This window comes from Sorex fumeus, unplaced genomic scaffold, assembly GCF_029834395.1.
Source record: "Sorex fumeus unplaced genomic scaffold, SorFum_2.1 ptg000072l, whole genome shotgun sequence".
Taxonomy (NCBI): domain Eukaryota; kingdom Metazoa; phylum Chordata; class Mammalia; order Eulipotyphla; family Soricidae; genus Sorex; species Sorex fumeus.
In genome coordinates, this window is record NW_026606129.1 from 54,847,348 (window position 1) to 54,869,257 (window position 21,910).

Below are 21,910 nucleotides of genomic sequence, written 5' to 3' on the forward strand. Positions count from 1 at the left end.
GGTCTGGGTGGAGCTGAGCTGAGGCTGTGTGTGGTGATAGGACAGCCCTCCAATACCTTCACGGAGTTGGTGATGGAGCAGGTGATGAGCTCCAGGGTTGTTCTTTCTGTGTGATTTTTCACCCTGTACATTCACTCAGCAAAGCAGAGCAGCCTTGAAATGATATGCATAAATATTTGAAGTTTCTGGGTTTCTTATAACTCCATTTTTCTTCTAGGGATTAAATGGGAACCAGATGAGAATGGAGTCATTGCCTTTGACTGCAGGAACCGAAAATGGTAGGAAATTGTAAACCTCTTAGTTATTTTTCACTTATTTATTTATTTTTTTGTTTATTGGACAGTGTTCCCAGCAGTATTTGAGGGCCTGGGGGGATACTCCAGGCTGTAATTGGACATCCGGTACAGGTCTTGTGGTTTAGTGCGCTGCCCATAATGTGGCATTGATGGGCCTCATGGTGCTATTGGCCACCAGGACTATTCTGGGTGGTTGTGGGACCCACATGAGTCTGGGAATCAAATGAGGCCTCACACATGCCAGGAAGGTGCACCAACCTCTTGAGCTATTTCCCCAAGATCCTCTAACTCATTATTTTTTTTCAAAAAAGAAAAATAAAAGCTAGAAGCACAGCTCAGGATTCAATTTTTACTTCATTGTCCCCTGCCCTAGGTACATCCAGGCAGCAACTTCTCCGAAAGATGTAGTCATTTTGGTTGACGTCAGTGGCAGCATGAAAGGGCTTCGTCTGACGATTGCGAAGCAGACAGTCTCATCTATTTTGGATACGCTGGGAGATGATGACTTCTTCAATATCATTGCTGTAAGTTTTGTGCTTGTCCTGCACTTTGGGTTGATTTGATGTTTTAGCACTGGTGGTGCTCAGGTGGTGCTCCTCTCATCTTATTGCTTGGGGGTCACTCCTGGCTGTGCTCAGAGGATTATACAGTTCTGGGGATGCAACTCAGTTGCCTGCATACAAAGTGTGCTCTCCAACATCGGAGCTATGTCCCCTTTCCAAAGGCTTATTTTATTGCTTCTGTATGGCACTATCCCGGGATGAAGTCTGGTCATTCCCATTAATTCACTAGGTGTTTATCTTGAAGGAGATTTCAGAAACTGAGGCTACGATTGGTCACTGGTCTTCTCCCCACTGAGTATGCAGATAACTGTCATGTGAGAAGCACCAATATGGAAGGGATTGAGGTTTGCAGAACTGACCTTTGAAGAGCTTTGGGAATTTGATCTCATGGGGTTTTCTTTAAATCACTGAATTTGCTCACATGAAAATGATGTTAGATTATCTTGATATCAATGAGTGAGATAATCATGCTAAAGCTACTAGAATGCAGTGAATTAGTTTTAAAAGAATTCAGCTTTAGAAACCAGTGTGGCTTTGGAGAGTGCCCACTATGTGCTCTCCTGGAACATGCATGTCCTTTTCCATGGTGACTCTGGATGGCCAGGGCAGCTTGGATAGAAGTGGCCCAGATGTAGTTACCTGGCCAGAAAGTGGGAGATCAAGACATTAACCTGCATCCAGGAAAGGATCCCTGACTCAGGTTTCCCTCTTCATTTCTAGTTTTTCTTCTTCTTCTGGTATGATTCTCACATTGTTCCTTAGGTCCCTCCCAATTTTTTCCCCAAAGATTGCAGTCACTGTGAGCCTGGCACTTTCCCTCATGCACTTAATTAGATGCTCTCACATGCTAGTCACCAGTGTTTGTTTGTCCCCCATCCCACGATCTGTGGCTGCCAATGGCCATGGAGAAGGTTTGGTGAGTGGGATGGAATTAAGACTTTAGAGTCAGTGCCTTATTTTGAATTACAGTATTTCCACATGTAACTGGGCATTTGGGCATCCACCTCTGGAGAGAAACATCAACCCATTGACTGCGAAGTGGGGATAATCAAGCTGCCCAAAGGGTAACTGCATACTTACCTAGCATGCACCTGACTGGGTTTGACCTCTAGCTTAAAATGATCTCTCATGGCTGAGCACAGTCCTGCAAAAGCTACTAGCACTGCTCAGATGACCCAAGTAATCCTCAGCATGGTGGCATCACCTCCTTGGACCATTGAATCATCAGGCTTGTTGACAGGGTTTCCTAAACACTGCTTGGGAAATGCTCCCTTTGAAGAAGTGCATACATACACACATGGATACATAATAGCACTGTTGTCCCTTGTTCATCGATTTGTTCGCGCGGGCACCAGAAACGTCTCCATTGTGAGACTTGTTATTATTGTTTTTGACATATCGAATATACCACAGGTAGCTTGCCAGGCTCTGCTGTGCAGGCGGGATACTCTCAGTAGCTTGCTGGGCTCTCCAAGAGGGATGGAGAAATTGAACCCGGGTCAGCCTCATGCAAGGCAAACGCCCTACCCAATGTGCTATCTCTCCAGTCCATTGCTCCATTCCATTGAGAACGGATACATAGTACGTGCATAAAATATATAAGCAAATAAAAATGCCTTGAATGCCTAATACTTGTCACTGCCTTCCCAAGAGTGGCAATGATAATGTGAACTCCCTTCCCAGGGTTCTGCATGCACATTTTGGTCTGGATCTTCACCTTAGGCCCGGACCACCTACCAGAGCAACAGAGACATCAGCAGTGGAAGCAGTGGTTGGGGATCACATACTCACTTAAGTGGCTTAGTATCTCACTACTTCACTGTTCTTCTTTACCTGATTAGCTTCCTAGATAAAAGTAGAAAGAGAGATTGGGCCACTCAACTGGTTTTGTTTCCCTAAATTTTAAATTTCATTGCAGTTTAGATAGCGTGATTACAGTAGTGCTAATGTTTATGGTTTTGGCGTTAAAAGTTATTGCACCTTCACCACCACAAAAGTGCCCAAAACCTTCCACCACTGTCCTTATACCATCTCTGGACTATGTGAAACTGTGTGCACCTGGGTGCAACTCTTTGAAAGGAGACTTTCAGAGATACTGAATTTTTTACATTTTCAAATCAAGAAAACTTACCAGTCTCCTTGTGAATATGCACATGTGCCCTGATCCCCACACATCCTGGAGCACTTCAAGATAAGAAGCTGCTAATTTGAGCCTATCTTTCTTATTAATCTTTAATTACTCATTACAGAAGTACCAGAAATTCGCATAATAAGATGAGCTAAGTAATTATATTCTGAATTCTTTATCAGTCAGGATTTATTGTTCTGTTAACAAAACCAATCAATCACATAATCTCTTATAAGTTCATTAAGATATACAAACACTGTCAACGCAGTAATGAACAGAGGGTAATTAAGATAGTTAAAAGTAGACATGTCAGTTATTATACCATAGTTAAGGAAACATATATTATCCTTACCCCAGATTGTCCCCTTATATAAAGATGTCCATTAGAGACTCCATTAACCCTCACTGTACGTGTTATTAGTTTTCAACATAAATGACCAGCTTCAAGACTATTTACGTAATGATTTTGACAACACTCTGAAAGACACTCTGAACTTTTTTATTGGAAGTCTCTGTAGTTAAAACCATGAACTCTGTTTCCCTAATGGGTAAAGGAATGGATCAAATATGTTAGTGAATTTATATTAAAAGCCTGAGGTCATAAAAGGAACCATTAATTAACAGTAACTTTACACATTGACTGCTTTTAATATAGACAACATATGTAAAATTTTAAACAATTCAGAAATGTTTCCATTTTCTTTCCATTTGGCACATACTTTTCCACATTTTTCTAAATATAAGAACACATAATTTTTTCATAAAAATATATTTCTATTTTATAGCATATTGAGCAACTTGCCTCATTGTTAACTGAATGTATTTGTATAACAGGGTCTTCCATTACCTATGGTTGGCATAAAGCTAGTCATTACTCACCCCCTTTGCTGACACTATGCTGTTACCTACTGGTTTTCTACTTAGGAGCTCTAGCGAAGAGACTGATCATATATTTTTTTTTTACCAGGGTTGGGTGTGCTTCTTTGGAATATAATCTGTAAGTAAAGTTCTCATACCAAAGAAACAGCACATAGAATTAAAAAATCACAGACATACATAGCACTGCAGACTGAGTGGTTTAGACAACAGAAACTTATTTGCTCATGGTTTTAAAGTCTAAGATCAAGGTCTGACAGGATTTATTTTCTGGTGAGGATTCCCTTTTTGGCTTGCAATCAGATATCTTCTTGGCGTCTTCTGCCTAGATGCTAGAAGATGGGACGCATCAGGGAGAGTGAGAGCTAGTGAGTGAGGCAGTGTTAGGAGACAATGACTTATGAGAGAGTGAGAAAGCAAGAGTGTAAGAGAGAGACTGACCAGAGAAGGAGTGAGTGAGCAAGGGAGAGAGAGAAAGAGGAAGCGAGGAAGAAGTGGAGAGAAAACCAGTCTTCTAGAACTCTAAGAAGACACAGTTCCATGCTAGCTTACCCTCATGACCTCACTTAACTCTCATCACCTAACTCCCAATCTGTTTCAAGCGGCCACTTATTTCTATCTTGTGGGGTACCTGTGCTGCCAGGTCTTGCAAGTGCCAGGGCAATGGGGTATTTGAAACTCTATCCAGAGTGCCCTGCAAATCTGTGTGAGAGTCTTGTTCTTGTTGGCTGGATCCCATTTACTGGAGAGGACATTATCGTTTCACCCTTCATTACACCGTCAGCTTTCTCTTGTTTTGCAGGGTACATGTTGGAGGAAACACTACAGCGTTTTTGAGAGGAAGTATACAATCTTTTTCTATGTGGAACTCCAGTATATTGTAGATTTTATTTGAACAATATAATCTACAGTTACCATTTTCTCTTTAATGCCATCATGGAAAAAGAAAGAGGAAGATTTACATAAAAAAAAAGATTTTCTGTAGCTATTCCAATTGGTTTTCATGTTTGTGTGAAACTCTCTGCTAAGTGCTTATATAGTATACTGAGAAGCTTTTTGATCCAGACCTTTCCAGAGAATAAACATGAAAAGAAAATATTAAAATTTGTTTTGGCTTTTATGGAGAGGGTAATGCAAAAATCTATCTAAGACTGATGAGCTAAATGATTGAATTATAAAAGAACAGTTGAATGACAATGATTTTGTGCAGTAAAAGTTAAAATTTAAGGTCAAACCACTAGTGCATGAAGAAGGTTGTCTATGACAAGAAAAAAACGGCATATTTTTCTGATTCACTTTGAAGTCTCACTCCAAGCCATGCATTAAATTAACAATATTATCATAAAAATGAGGGTGCTAATTCAGTTCCATGCTGAAATTTGAAAAATGATTTTACAGAAGTCTAAGCCACACATTGAATAAACAGGGTATTAACTGAGTTGATATTGTTAATCAATTTAAATACCTCCTTCAGCCCATGTTTGTTGCAGAGTGGAATGGAGGAGAGCATCATTTGTTAGTTCAACCCAGAACTTTTTGCTGCCCTGGTTTTAATTTGTAGAATTTTCTTTAGAACTGTTTCTCTAGTGCTTTGCTTGCAGTGGATTTGCTTTTAAAAATAATCGATTCCGTATTAAAAGTATGAGGATGGTATTTTCTTTCAGTGCTCATTTGTTCTGTACTACTAATTATGTCCAGTCGTGTTTCAAATTACACAAGAAACTTTTGTAATGCAAAAGATCTCTGAGATGCCTTGTGTTGGTGAAAATATTGTGGGTTCATCTGCTTCATTAAATAATGCCTATGCATTTTCATTCTAAAGATTATTTAATCAAAAATACTAATAAAACCATACAAATATGCAAATACTGGTGTTCTTGCATTGTATGGCCATGCCAGACTTTAGTTCTGTGGGGTTTTTTTGGTGGCACTTTGTTTCTCTTATATAAGTACCCACTTACTTTCTTTACTGTTTTTATTTATTTGTTTTTTGAAAAGGAGTAGAGATTCTCATCTTGTGGGGTTTCCTTTTTATTTTTTGTTCTCTGTATTGAGATTTTTCTCCTGTCTTTGTTCCCCAGCTCCGTAGACTTTTCTATAATGTTGCATTTTTGTTTCTTTGTTCTGATTATTTACTCACTTAGTAAATATTATTGAGTGTTGCATGCTAAGTATTGGAGCTGTCTTCATGAATAAAGAGGGTGAGTTGTCTTCACTTGTGGACTTGGAGATTTTGTATATGTGAGTGCTGTGTGTGGGGGCAGCCAAGAATGAGCACAGTTGCCCTTGGTCTCACAACAGAGGGTTAGTGCAATCTTGGTGGGGTTTTGGAGGTGGTGTTGTGTTTTTTGAGATACACCTTGATATCCTCTGGGCTTACTCCTGCGTCAGTGCTCTGAGATTCAGTCTGGAAGACTTCTGTGGCCATATAGGGTGCTTGGGATAGACTTGGGTTGAGCACATACATGCAAGGCAAGCACCTTACCTGCTGTACTATCTCTCTGACCCCAGTGCAGTCTTTGAAAGTAATTGGAAGAGTGCTGGTGGAACATAGGGCTGAATCATGTAGACAACAGGGAGCTTAATCACAACTTCTTGGAAGAAATGGTAACCAAGTGGACACTTTGAGGTAGACACATGGGCTATAGGAGGTAGAGCATATGTAATAATAACGTAAGAAGGAAAAACTATTTGTAATTGTGGTAATTCCTTTCTCTCCCATCAGGAAGTGCAGACCTCTTTGTATTGACTGTATATTCAATTTGGACATATTGAAGTTGCAGGGGGGCTGGAGCGATAGCACAGCGGTAGGGTGTTTGCCTTACAAGCAGCCAACATGGCCGACCCGAGTTCGATTCCTCTGCCCCTCGTTCCTCTCGGAGAGTCCGGCAAGCTACCGAGAGTATCTTGCCAGCACGGCAAAGCCTGGCAAGCTACCCATGACGTATTTGATATGCCAAACACAGTAACAACAAAGTCTCCAGTGGAGACGTTACTGGGCCTGCTCGAGCAAATCAATGAACAACGGGAGGACCGTGACCGTGACCGTGAAGTTGCAGGGAAGGCAAACATGAAAGGAAGAATGAATGACTGGGGATGCTGGTTACAAGTATGGAACTAGATTGTCCTGTCTATGTGGCTACATAGAAAAATTGGGACTTCACCTGGAGGCATGTAGGACACATGGAGGGATCTAATGAACAAGGTGATATTGAGATGCTCCCCAAAGTGACTCCCGTCCCATTCTGATTAGTTGGGTCTTCTTATATTCTCTTTTATAGGCCAAGATGATCTCTTTATGTGAGGCCTGAATGTCCCATTGTATTAATTGATCAACAACAAATTTAAGTATCATTCAGAACCCAAAGTCAACTGTCTTCTGCTCTCCCATCTCTGAGCTTTAATTATATGCCTGAATTTTAGAACAATGCAAAGCTTGCATGATTCCCCATTGCCAAGTCTAGTCTGTTGGATTCTTATGTTATATACTTCTCTATAAATTTGTGGTCATTCATTTGATGAAACTTAAAACTTGCTTTTCCTACTTTACGTCATCATTGAAAATTCACATTGAGAATTGTTGTTGATCAATTAATACAATGGGACATTCAGGCCTCACATAAAGAGATCATCTTGGTGTATAAAATAGAATATAAGAAGATCCAACTAATCAGAATGGGATGGGAGTCACTTTGGGGAGCATCTCAATATCACCTTGTTCATTAGATCCCTCCATGTGTCTTACATTGCCTCCAGGTGAAGTCCCAATTGAGAATTTCACTGCATCTTTAACTTGGGAGGAGTAAGGAATGCTGAAAAAGATTTGGCCATAAAGAAGGAAAAGGCAGACATGGGGATATGTCCCTGTGTCAGAGTCAAAGTCTGGTGGTTGGCACAGGGAAGAGGGACGCACACTTCCCATGAGAAGAGAGGAATGAGTCATGGTTTACAACCTGAAGAAAAAAATTAAATTTATTTTTTGTGTTGAGGTCACATCCATCAGTGCTGGGCATGGAGGGAGAAAGGAGAGAGAGGGAGAGAGTGAAGGAGAGAGGGAGAGAGAGAGACAGAGACAGAGAGACAGACAGAAAGACAGACAGAGACAGGCAGAGAGACAGAGAGATTTAGGTGAGAGTGTCTTGTACATATACACCCAAATACTTGCTTCACAGGGTCATTTCTTTTTTTCTTCACAACATATTCATGAGAGAGGTGTAGTTATAATCTCCATTTCTCCAACATGAACCAAAATGCTTCAATAACTGTGATATCTTATCGAGGTCATCCAGATAGTGGGTGGCAATTATAGGATTTGAATCTAGATCTGCCTCAATGACCTGAGCTCTACTGATCTTTTGTCATGCAAATCAGAACAGGTGAGTCCTTCAGGAAGGAGAAGGAAAGCCTACAGAGACTGAGACCTCCTGTCTCCCTGTGGCAGTATCTCACACTTTAAGGGATCTCAGTTCTTTGTCCATCTCCTCACTCATTGTGAGGAACATCTCCAGAGCTGCCTGGGTCCTCCCCTTTCCTGCTAAGAGTTTTCCTGTTTCCCAGAGCTTTGCAGAAAGGACTAGATATTTTGGGAATAGAGGAGGGTAGTTGAATGCCCCCTTAACTCTGAATTCTATTAGTGGGAAAGAGTGAAAGCAAATGGCAGAAGGAAATTCCATCTGGCCAATGATGATGAGGAATGCATACTTTTCATCCTTGGACTCTAGATATCTGATTAAGTAGGGATGAAAGAGAATGATTTATAAGACCATTGCACTTATGACTGGTGGTGAACAGATCTTCAGTTGTAAATTGATATGGCCACCCCACATCACTGATTTACAAAGTCACATTCTAAGGGACATCCATAACAATGCCAAAACTGAATGATTCCCAACCAGAGCAGCTGGGCGCCTGGAAGCAGTCCCACATGTGGGGCGCCCTGGGTGTCCCCCTGGAGAGGAGCATAGAGTAGCTGGGTGAGCATGCACAGCCAATGGGCCTCCTTGGCACAGCTGCCTGGTGCGCAGTGTTCCCTCACACAGACAGCGGAACCCAGCTCCCTTTGGTGTTACAGACCAGATTGCTCAGCATAGCTTTATATTGATGCAGTCAAGGGAAATTAGTCAACTGCAAGCTTGGATGATGCCACTAACAAGCTGGCAAGGGTTCAGAAGAGCAGATTCCTCCACTGTGGCCACAGCACACAGTGACGGCAGCCTGGTTTTGATTACTGTACATGTTCCTCCCTGATGAGGGCAAGAACTTCTTGCTCTTCTTTCTTTAAAAGCCCCCTCTGCAGAATCTCCCTCCCCCACAACAGTTTCAGGTTTATTGCCTCACTGAATCCTGAGGGTTATCCCAGAAGGTAAATAGGAGATAATGAACACCTTCTTGGGCACAAAAATTTGGGATCAGAGGGGTTTAGAGATTTCCCCAAGATCACACAGTGATTGGTTAGCAGAGACAGGAGTTGGAGCCAAGCTTTCTGACTCCAGCTTAGACTGTACAAACCCAGAAGAATAGAGAATGTGCATTTGGTACAATGAAGATTTTGAAATATTCTTAGAAGGTGGAGGGATTAGAGGGAAAAGACCAAAGTTGGAATCTCAGGAAAGTTTGGGGCTGAAAGCTACAGTAACCATCAAATAAAGATTGAATCAGCATAGAGGCTTCAAATAATGTCATGAATTATGTCATGAAATAATGTCATGGAATTAACCCAGAAGACATCAGCTACAGTGGTCCCATGATTCAACAGTGTCATTAAAGATACACACAGGCTTTGCATTTATTTCTATATCTTCCTTTAGCTTTATTCTTAATCTTCATTCTTAATCTTATTACTTTATAGTTGCAAAGTGGTTGCCTCAATTCTCCCATAGCATTTCAAGTGGGGAGGGATAACGGGAAGGAGGGGAAAGAGTGAGGGTGGCAGGGAGGGAGGGAGAGAAGGAGGGAGGGAGGGAGAAAAGGAGGGAGGAAGGAAGGGAGGGAGGGAGGGAGGAAGGAAGGAAGGAAAGAAGGAAGGAAGGAAGGAAGGAAGGAAGGAAGGAAGGAAGGAAGGAAGGAAGGAAAGAAGGAAGGAAGGAAGGTCACTTGGAAGTGTCCAGGAAATGCTTCCTTATATTTCATTGGATATTTTTGTAAATGGGCCACTTAATCATATCAAGCTTCAAGAAAGGTTATAAAATCATGTGCCCAGCAGAGAAGAGTCAGAGAACTATGACTAGGCTTCAGATCTTAGAATTTGGCATAGTATCACCCTGAATCAAATCAGTCAACAAGAGAGGGTCTGGAGGTGGCTGTTTTCAGCAACTGTCTATGCTAAACCAGTATGGACTGAGAACTTAGATGAGTTCTTATTTCTTATTTTACTTTTAATATTTTTTGTTTTTTGGTCACTTGTGGCTGTGCTCCTGTAAGCTCCAGGGCCTACTACTGGCTCTGTGCTCAGAATTTACTACTGGCAGTATCATGAGTGCTGGGATTAAATTGGGCTTTGCTCTGTGCAATCTCTCCAATCCCTTTAGGAAAATTCTTCAAGTTGAACTCTGCAAATGCTTCCTGGATTCTGAATGATATATCACACTTTCATCACACTCCCATTTGTCAATGGCTAATTTCAGAGTTGTATGGATGTATTTGTTCTCCATGCTTTATCAGAGGAGACCTAAGCTCTAAGGCAATTGGGGTATAACTTCTAGAATGCATTTGTATGTCCTAGAACAAAGAAGGTTAAAGAAGGTACAAAGTCAGATTGTGGGCCTGGGTGCCAGAGAGAAGAATTTGGGAATGTGGAAGTCCTTATATTGATTTAGTGAGGTCATACCACCTAGGTTTGAATCCAAATTTCTCTTTTCTCTGAGTTCTGGGTAACTGAGGGTCAGCTGGTCACCCATGTAGTGCCTTAGTTTCCGATTATAAATTGGAAATACCATAGGAGTATTTTAGGTTGGAAATGCACTAAAAGGCTCAGATATTCTGGGAATGGAGTCTAGCCTGGGCTGAACTAGAGTAAGTATTCACATATCCTAAAATTAATCAGTACTCTCAGATACTAAAATAAGTGTTTTTCTTGACTGTTTCTTCCTTCTTGCAGTACAACAAGGAGCTTCACTATGTGGAACCTTGCCTGAATGGAACACTGGTGCAAGCGGACAGGACCAACAAGGAGGTAGGATATGCTTCTAGGTGATGCACCAGGGTCAGGACCCAGACCTGCCTTCCTTACAACTTACAATGATTCTACCTCATTTTCAGATGCAAACAAAGTATGCTTCCCTTTTATTGAGGCCCTGAGAACCCCAAGATATAGAACATTTATGAATACATACAATTATGGCAGTAAAGTATATTTTTCTGTGTTTGTATTTATAGCAGTGAAAAATAATGATGGCAGAGAGATAATCTCTAAAACATTGCATTATTTTTTTTTGTCCTGCCCTAAGTATCTTATTTTTGTGCTCAATATCTATTTCAATGTTGGCACCATTGAAAGACTATGCTCATGTTGAGATATCCTGGACAATTGAATCCACTTATTATCTCTCCTGTTGTATTTAAACAATTGTTAAATATTTATTGAGAAAATTTTTTGTTTCTGTCTCTACTATGGATAATGCCATCCTCCAAATGCCTGAACTTGATGAGTTTCCCATAGACTGTTTCCATTGAATAAATTATTGTGATTGAACTGGCTTTGGGGAATCTTTGTGGGGAGAAACCCAAGGGTATTCAGGTGGCCCAAAACTCCTCCAGTGATTCTCAACCAGCTGGGTCTGTGGTTCAACACAAAAGTCAGAGATGTAGTGATGCTTTGACCCTATGCTCCCAGATATTACCCAGGGTACCTCAGCACTGCTAGAGTGGCCTCCAGAGTGTACCTCTGTACAATCTGTTGACCTCCTGTTGATCTTATAACCATGGTGTCCTTCAGTGATAATCATCAAAAATAAATTTCAAAAACTAGAGGTTTACCAACTGGCCATTTATTTTAAGAATTCAGCCTACATAAAATGAAGGAATCTTTCCCAGGGAAGCTTAGGTCTTACTCATCTTGTAAATGGCAATATATTTGTTTGAGTGGATGCCTTGGCATTAAAACTTCAGTCAGACACCTGCGTTATAAAAGAGAAAAATCAACCCTTAGAGTTTACTCTTTGGGTAGCCACCGCTATAAGTTATTTTGTGGGTTGAAAGCAAATTTTACAAGGATTAAGAAAATGTTTAATTACTTCTGTGTTCTGAAATATTGTAAGCATTTCCTGCCCCATAAATATAGTGTAACAAAAGAAAAATATGTTAAAGCAAGAGTTTAGAAAATAGGGTAACAGTTTCCAGTGAAAATTCTAGGAAATTTTCCTATTTCCCTATATGTATTTTCATAAAAATATATGGTTTCACTTTTTTACCCCTTAATTTGTTATTATAGTCACAGCAGCCACCATCAAATCTGAAAATAATCTATATTCTGCAAGATGGAGAAAAGTTGAACCCCCTAGACAAAAAGGGTACTGAAACTTTGTTTCCATATTGATACCCAGATATCAGAGATAGAGCACTACAGAGTCTCCAGTTTGGACAAACAATAGGCACAGACAACAAAAGATTCCAAGAAAGCCTCTTTCTAAAAAGCCAAAGAACCAAATGCAGGGTGGTCTAACAAAGTTTTTGTGCCTATCTTACCTCATCCGGTCAAACACTGATGAAGCTACCATACATTTGTGTTCTATACTTTCAGTGAGGCAAGCAAAAGGGTGATCTTTTGCCCATACCCTTTTGGCTCTTAGGCTTGACCGGAAAAGAGAGACTACTAATTTAAAAAAAGATAAAATGGGATCTAGACTTTGATAATATAAAATCTGAATGTCCACAATGCAATTAAAAATCCCTTGTCATTCTAAGAATCAGAGAAATCAAAATATGAATGAGAAAGTACAAATCAACAGAAGCCAATATTGACCTGAATCAGAAGCTGAAATTAAAAATTGTTCCAGTAATCAGTTAGCAATTGTTCTGGACAAATGAGAGCATTTTTAAATCTCAGCAAAGAAATAGAGGTAATACAAGACAGTCAAATGGAAATTATGGAATTGAAAAATACAGCAAAATTAAAAAGTTCATTGAGTCGGATTAATAGAGCTATGTACCAAATAATGATTTATTTTGGTTAATCATGGAATGTCTATATAATAAATGATGTTTCCTACATCAAACCTAGGTGTGTAGTAGGCTTTATCCTAGCTTTTTAAACTATAACTTTTATGACTATGTTTTAAAATATATTCTTTATGATTTATTTTCAGTTAATGTTTGCTTTTCATGCACATTACACATACCTAGAATAGGGTTGTATAAAAATTTCTCAGGTGAAAAGAGGTTTAAGCTAAGAATTTTAACAATTCCTGGGTTTGAGCGGGATGATAGTACAGTAGGTGGGCACTTGCCTTGAAAGTGACCAACCCAGGTTCCATCCCTGCAAACCACATATGGTCTCCCAAAGCCTACTAGGAATGATCTCTGAGAACAAAGTGAAGAGTAAGCCCTGAGCACAACACAAAAGCAAAAACAAAAATAAAGGAAGCCTTGGGTTATACCATCTAAGTTTGTAAGAGTACACTCTATGAAAAAAATTCACCTAAGGACACATTTCTCAGAACATATTCCAACTGTTAAGCAATGAATAATTACAGTAGAATGTAGATGACAACAGATAAAGTCAGTAAACTTCAGGGAATATCAATAACAATTGCCCAAACTGAAAAACAGAAATAAAACAGACTGGAGCAGAATGCAAAGATCCAAAGGGATATGTGGAACAATAACAAAAGAGTTATCTTAAAGCCGTCAAGAGAAGAAAGATAATATAACTGGCTAGAAATTTGAAGATGTATTGGCTAAAAATTTTCCCAAACTGGTGAAAAGCATGAACATATTCAAGAGGCTAAGAAAATTTCAAATAGGCTAAACAAAAGTAAATATATGCCATGACAGATCAGCATTAAACATAATCATGCAAGAAAAAACTGGAAAACATCCAGAAATAAAGTACACATTATTTATTATCAATTTGAATAATAGCTGATTTTGATAATGTCGTAGCATTTTTTAAATAGTAAAATTAAAAAAAAACTTGTCTACCCAGGATTCTATATGTAATGAAAAATATCTTCCTTGAATGAAGGGAAAATAAAGACATTTTAGGATATGTGCTGCTGAAGAAAGCACAAAATAAAGACATTTTCAAATGAAGGAAAACTGGGAATTTGTAGACAGCAAGCTTACTCTAAAAGAATGACTAGTGAAATTCTCTAAATGAAAGAGAAATAACATCAAATTCTGGAATTTAAGAAAGAAAAGACTAGTTGTATAAGGGGCAAGTAATAGATTATTCTAATTCTCTTGATTTAACAATCAAGGAGATTGTTAAATCATTTAATAGTTGAAGCATAATTTCCTCTGATGTGATTTGTTTCCAGATCTGGCTGAGAAAGTACTTAAGACAATTATCTTTTATAATAATGTAGGGTAAAGGAACCTAATTAGAAGTAAGGTTTCTACAGTTCACTGAAAGCAATGAATGCAGATATTAATATACTGTAATAATTATATATTTAAAGTTATGTTATATGATATACACTATATTACATAAAGTATAATATATGAAATATGTGATATATGTAAAACTACATAATATAATATATCAGAAAATTGTATATTTATAATACCTAAAGAATCGTTAAAACAAACAATAAAAAGGGATATGTCTAATTAATAATTTATAAAAATGTGAGAAAAGATAAATAGGAATTAAAATCAAATATAGAGGAAATGAATGGAAAAGGGAGCTGAAGTGGCAGACTACCATACCATTAATGATATAAAGTAAATTTTTTAAGCACACCAATGAAAAGATAGAGATTGGCCAAGGACTTAAAAGAAATGATCTGATCATATGCTGACTTTAAGAAATTTACTAGAAATATAGTAGTATAGAACCTACATAGTATGGTTCCAACATACCTATATGTTGGAAAATATCTTAATATCAGGTCATCTTCAGATCAAAGAAATTTGGTGGGGGGCACAAAAGGATAATGCATAATGGTAAAAGGGCCAGTGCTTGAGGAAGATATAATGTTAAATGCATCTGGACCAAACTGTTGTGTATCAAATTCATGAGGTAAAAATCTAGTAAAGTTGATTATAAAAGAAGATAAGCTTACAGTCGTAGTTAGGTGCTTGGACACATCACACTCAGCAATTGGTGCATTTCTTAATAGGTCAACAAGGATATAGAAGAACTAAATATCATCAGCCAATTATATAGTACCAATGTGATATTAACCAAGGCAAAACATATCCTGCAAACCTCAACAAATTTAAAGTACTTGAAATCATAGAGTGCCCATTCTGATATTCCTCATATTAATGGAGTCAAACTAGAAATAAATGGCAATGAGAAAAAAAAATTCCACTTAGAAATGAAGTAAATTTGAACAAGAAAGATAATACAGGGGTTAAGTTATGTATCTTGCAGGCAGCTGACCGATTTGAAACCTAGTAATACAGGGTCCCCTGAAGTTTGCTGGGTGAAGTCCTGGAGACCTCTGGGTACTGCCAGGTGTAGTTCTGAAGGTCTCCCTTCACCCCCAGAAACACTGGGGTACTCAGGTAATCCTTGGCACTGCAGATCTCTCATAGTAGCTCAGCCTTGGGCCTTTGCATTGAAAGGCCGAGTTGATCAAGAATCACAGGAAGGCCCCTCATCCAGGCCTCACAAGCATTGCTTGGAAGATCACTTCACCTTAACAATAAATGAAATAAAATATTAGATAGATAATATATAAATAAAGGGAAAGACTTGGTGGAAATGAAACTATATAAACTGAAAAATAAAAAATATGAATAAAATGATCAATAGCACAGCGGGTAGGGTGTTGCCTTGCAAGCGACCAACCTGGCTGACGGGAGTTCGAATCCTCCCCCTCTCTTGGAGAGTGTGGCAAGCTACCCAGAGTATCTTGCCCACATGGCAAAGCCTGGCAAGCTACCAGTGACGTATTTGATATGCCAAACAACAAGTCTCACAATGAAGACGTTACTGGGCCTGCTCGAGCAAATCAGTGACAGTGATAGATGCATGGCACAAATAGGTAGTAAGAAGGGAAATTATATCACCAATGCTGAAATTAAACAAAAGAGGGAACAGAGAGATAGTATAGTGTTTAAGGCACTTCTCTTGCATGTAGCCAACCCGGATTCTGTTCCCAGATCTGAGCCCACAAGAGTGACCCCTGAGCACAGAGCCAGGTATAAGCTTTAAGCACTACCTGGTAGTTTGTTTGGTCCTCAAACAAACAAACAAACAAGCAAAGAAACAAAAGAAAATAATTTAATAGTCTAAGTTCCTACTTCAAGAATCTAGAAAAAGAAGAGAAAAATAGGCCTATAGTAAAGAGGAGGTAAGTAATAAAGAGTAGAAATCAATTTAATTGGAACAATAGTGAAACGTCAGTGACACTAAAAGCTGGTTCTTAAAAACAACCAATAAAAATTAGTTTCTCTTAAAGCCCTTTTTCTGATTAAGAAAAAAAAAAGCTGATAAAACAGATAAACATCTAGCAAGATTGGAAAAAATCAAGTCAGTCACACTTTACAAATATTTGGAATAAGAAGGAATATTACTATAGAAAAAATGATTATTATAATGATAGTAAGGAAAGAGTACAAAAATTTTTAGATTCATTAATTTGACAACATGCAACTAGACTGAATTCTCAAAATTACAAGCTACAAAAACTGACCAAAGTAAGTAGCCTGAATTTATCTATAAATATTTTAAAAAGTCATGTTCATAATTATAAAGTTTTAAAAGAAATAAAATTTCTCTAGAGAATTCTACAAAACATTTAAGGAAGAGTTATACCAGTTTTACAGAAGAATGTCTTCCGTAAGAGTAGAAGAGGGAAATTCTCCAACTCATTTTGTGAGGCTTGAAGTTTCTTGATAAACTGGACAGTACAGGAAAAGAAAACAACCAACCAATGTCACTTATAAACTTACATCAAGCATTCTCAAAATTTTAGCACATCAAATTGTATATATACATATTATCAAGAATAATTCACCATTATTCAAAATGATTTATTCCAGATATGCAAGACTGATTGACATCATTGTCTAATCAATCAGTGTAATTCACCATACAAGCAGGCTAAAAAAGGAAAATCATATGATCATATTTCAGAAAAAGAATTTCATAACATTTAACATAAATCCATGATTTTTGTGTGTGTGTGTTGGGACACCCCTGGCACCCTGGCAGTGCTCAGAGTTTAATCCTTATTCTGTACACACAGGTCACTCCTAGTGGTGCTCAAGGGACCATATAATCGAGCCTGGGCAGCTGGATGAAGACAAGCACTTTATCCACAGTACTATCTGGCCACACTAATTCATGATATAAACCAAAAATCCCTTAGCAAACTAGGGTCAGTGGGTACCTCCTAAAATTGATGAAGACCATACATAAAAACTATAGGTACAATAAAATATTATCAATGTAAATTTCAGAGCTTTCTTTTTTAAGGTGAAGAACAAGCAATGGGGTCCCATTGACACCACTTGTATTCAACAAAGTGCTGTAAGTTCTAGCCAGAAAAATAAGGAAACCCAAAAGAAATGAGGTATGCATTTTTATAGAGAATTAAAAAATGTTCTTATGTTCCGAAAATGTTGTATGCAAAGAACCTGCCATAAAAGAAACAACCTCAAGTACTAGAATTAATAAGTAAATCCAGCAAAATCATATACAAGATAAATACACAAATGCCAATTACATTTCTAGATACAAAATTTGAACATATGGAAATCAAAATTTAAAATACTACTTAAAATTGCTCTAGTAAAACATGTACTGTAGCACTGTGGCACTGTCCTCCCATTGTTCATCAATTTGCTCGAGCGGGCACCAGTAGCGTCTCCATTGTGGGACTTGTTGTTACTGTTTTTGGCATATCAAATATGTCACGGGGAGATTGCCAGGCTCTGTCGTGCGGGTGGGATACTCTCGGTAGTTTGCCAGGCTCTCCGAGAGGGATGGAGGAATCCAACCCGGTTTGACCGCGTGCAGGGCAAACTCCCTACCCGCTGTGCTATCTCTCACAAATGCTGATAAAGGAAGTCATAGAATGCCTGAACCGATGAAGGAGCTATTCATATTCATATACATAGATGGGAAGACTCAACATAAAAAAGATAGCAATTTTCTTCAAATTATCCATAAGCTTAGTGGGATGTCAATCATTCTCAACAAGTTTTTTATAGATAGAGACAGGTGTATTCAAAAATGTGAAGTCCCAGAAACTAAAATAGTAAAACACTCTTGAAAGTAGTAGGGGAAAAAATATCTACCTAATATTAAGGCCAAGACTCAGAGACTATAAAATCCAGCTCCCAGAACCGCGCAGACATCTTATCAGGACATCTTTTATGACATCTTATTATCTCATTCCTACTTTGGACAAACTTGCAGGCTATCGAATGTAGCCTGCCCACAGGGCAGAGTCTGGCAAACTCCCCGTGGCGTACCAAATATGTCAAATACCAGTAACAATGATGGGTCTCATTCTCCTAAAGAGCCTTGAATATAATCTCAGGGTTAGGATGAAAGAGACGTTACTGGGGCCTGCTCGAGGCAATCGACGAATAACAGGATGATGAAATGAAAATGAGATACAAGAAGCATGGCTATGACACTGAAAAAAAAAACAGGAAAAAAATATGCAGAATCATGGACTAGAAGAGTTCATAGGCTTAATACAAAATCACAGTTCATGGCAGAAAAGCTTGATAAAATGGAGTGCATGAAAATTGAAAAAAAATATTTTGTTATGTGAAGGACCCGCTGAAAGGATTAAAAGTTCTGTGGTTTGCAAATACCTTCACACAGTCTGTAGCTTGGGAGAAGATATTTACAAACCACATATATCATAGAGATTGTGTATATAGAGATTATATAAATAACTCTGAAATTCAACAGAAAAAGCAAACAGTCCATTTAGAAAATGGGCAAAAGATATGAAAAGGCGTTTTCCTCGAGGATATAATGATGGCAAATAAGTACATGAAAGTACATTAAATGTCATTAGCCACTTGGGAATGCATATTAAAATCCCAGTAAGATATACTATCAGCATGGCTACAATGTTTGAAAACACGAAGGAATAAAACAACATCAAAAGCTGTTGAGGATGTGGAGAAACTGGATCATTCATATCATGCATTGCTGATGGGAATGTAAAGTGATATCATCTGGAAAACATTTGACAGTTTTAAAATAAAATTTAACTATGCAGTTGAAATTTGACCCAGAATTTGCTCTTGGTCATATTTCTCAGATAAATAAATGCCTGTACTTAGACGAAAACCTTTATACAAATGTTCATAAAACTTTATTTGCAATAGCCCAAATTGGGAAAATTGAGATATCCTTCAAAAGGTGAATGATTGAATAAACTGGGCTACTTCCCTCCCATGAAATTTTCATTAACAGTTAGAAAAGACCTATAGATATATAAAATAACTGGAATGAATCTGTAAACTGCAGGGAAACTATCTTAAATGGGCAAAAGCTCAGTTCCCAAATACAGTATGCAGTTCATACATTCATATAACAATTTTGAAATGACAGAGTTAAAGAACTAAAGAACAGATTAGTCGTTGCTGGAGACAGTGGGGCAGGGAGTGGGGAGAGCACAGGACTTATTAAGGGCAGCCTGAGATTCCAGTAGTGGAGGAAGTATTTGTACCCTGACCGTACTCATGTCAATATCCTGGTTGTGACATTGGACTACAATTTTACAATTTTGAAACATTCCTTGGAAGTGCATAAGGGTATATTTTATTTCTCTGTTATTTCTGAGTGCTGCCTATGAATCTCTATTACAAAATAAAAGTTTAATTAAAAAATAATCTTTAATATATGAGGAAATTGTAAAATGGGTTTGTCACATTAGTGTGACTAGTTGAAGAATGTGTGTTAGCTTGGGTTGGCTATTTAGAAAATAATTAGTAATGGTGGTTTAGATTTTATTTATTGAATCATTCAATATATGGTTTATTTCATAGAAGTCAATGATGAAAATATGAACATATTGTCCAAAAAGATACTGATTTATTCAGTTTTCATTTACTAGCTCTCTAGATCATAGATAATCTAAATTTTTTAATTATTTTAGGCCATCCCCATTGGTGTTCAGAGCTTATACCTGTTTCTCTGCTCAGAGTCACCCTTGGTGGTGCTCAGGGGACCATTTTCAGTGCCAGTTATTGAACCAGGTTGACCATATGCAAGGCACATGCCTTAACCCCTGTTCTATTTCTGTAGCCCTGATACTCTATAACTTTTAAAGAAAGAAGAAGGAATTTAAAAGATTTAACATTTAGGCAATATTCTTGTTTGATGATCATAATCTCAACTGCAGTGATAAAATAAGATAACTACAAAGTCCTCAAATGACATAATCATGTTGATGCAATGAATATTATATAAACAAATATACAGCATAAATCATACCTAATAAAAGGAAACTATGAATTTTTATTTTATGGAAGAGGGTTGGGCCACACTGTGGTGCTTGGGGTTTTCTCCTGGTTCTCAGGGATCACTCCTGGGAGGGCTCAAGGGACCATATAAGGTGCTAGGGATTGACTTCAGGCTGGCCATGTGCACAACCTGTGCCCTACCCACTGGTACTGTCCATCCAGTCCTCAGTATGAATTTTTTAAAAGGTAAAGGTAAAGGCCCTCCCGCTGATCGTCGATTTGCTCGAGCGGGCCCAGTAACGTCTCCATTGGAGACTTTGTTGTTACTGTGTCTGGCATATCGGATACTCTCGGTAGCTTGCCGGACTCTCCGAGAGGGGCGGAGGAATCGAACTCGGGTCGGCCATGTTGGCCGCTTGTAAGGCGAACGCCCTACCCGCTGTGCTATCACTCCAGCCCTAAAGTAAAGGCCCTCCCGTTGATCATCGATTTGCTCGACCGGGCCCAGTAACGTCTCCATTGGAGACTTTGTTGTTACTGTGTCTGGCATATCGAATACTCTCGGTAGCTTGCCGGGCTCTCCGAGAGGGGCGGAGGAATCGAACTCGGGTCGGCCATGTTGGCCGCTTGTAAGGCAAACGCCCTACCCGCTGTGCTATCGCTCCAGCCAAAATATTTTATTTCTTTATCCCGGCAAGCTACCAAGATTATCGAGCCCACACAGCAAAGCCTGGCAAACTCCCCGTGATGTATTGGATATGCCAAACACAGTAACATCAAGTCTCATGATGGAGACGTTACTGGGTCTGCTCGAGCAAATCGATGAACAACGGGAGGACTGTGACTGATTTCTTTATCCAAGTTTTGGGCGGAGTGATAGCACAGCAGGTAAGGCATTTGCCTTGCACGTGGCCAACATGGGTTTAATTCCTCTGTCCCTCTTAGAGAGCCTGGCAAGCTACTGAGAGTATCCCGCCCTCACAGCAGAGTCTGGCAAGCTCCCCATGGCATATTTGATATGCTGAAAACAGTAACAAGTGTCACAATGGAGATGTTACTGGTGCCCGCTCAATCAAATTGATGAACAACGGGAGGACAGTGATACAGTGCTATCCAATTTTTATTGTAGTTTAGATTGCATTTTTACAACGGTTATAACATTATGGTTTTGATGGGATAGAACCCAGGTCTACCATATGCAAGGAAAGCTCCCTTAATCTGCCTCTTTAGGCCTAGTTTTTAGTGGTGAAAGATTACTTTACATGCCTTTCTATTAGAAGAAAATCTCTGAATTCAAATAATTGCTTTTTCTTTTTTCTTTTCTTTTTTTTTCTTAAATTGAGGGTCATACCTCGCAGTGCTTAGAGACCACGTAATATTAGAAAACAAAACTGGGGCTCCACATGCAAAACCTGTGCTTTGCTCTTTGAGCAAATATTTAGGCTCCTGAATTAGTTTTTTCATTAAAATATTTGGGAATTTTCAAATAAAGATAAACTCAC

General features: G+C 38.7%; 1 protein-coding gene across 2 annotated transcripts in view; it reads left to right on the plus strand.

The window, feature by feature from the left end:
* The window catches only part of CACNA2D3 (calcium voltage-gated channel auxiliary subunit alpha2delta 3), a 1,033,411-nt gene that overhangs the window by 491,157 nt on the left and 520,344 nt on the right, over window positions 1-21,910 (plus strand). For both annotated transcript variants that reach the window (XM_056129451.1, XM_056129450.1), the window contains exons 7-9: window positions 218-278; window positions 670-820; window positions 10,960-11,034. In XM_056129451.1, the coding sequence (XP_055985426.1) occupies window positions 218-278; window positions 670-820; window positions 10,960-11,034 (287 nt within the window). The remainder of the gene's footprint in view (window positions 1-217; window positions 279-669; window positions 821-10,959; window positions 11,035-21,910) is intronic.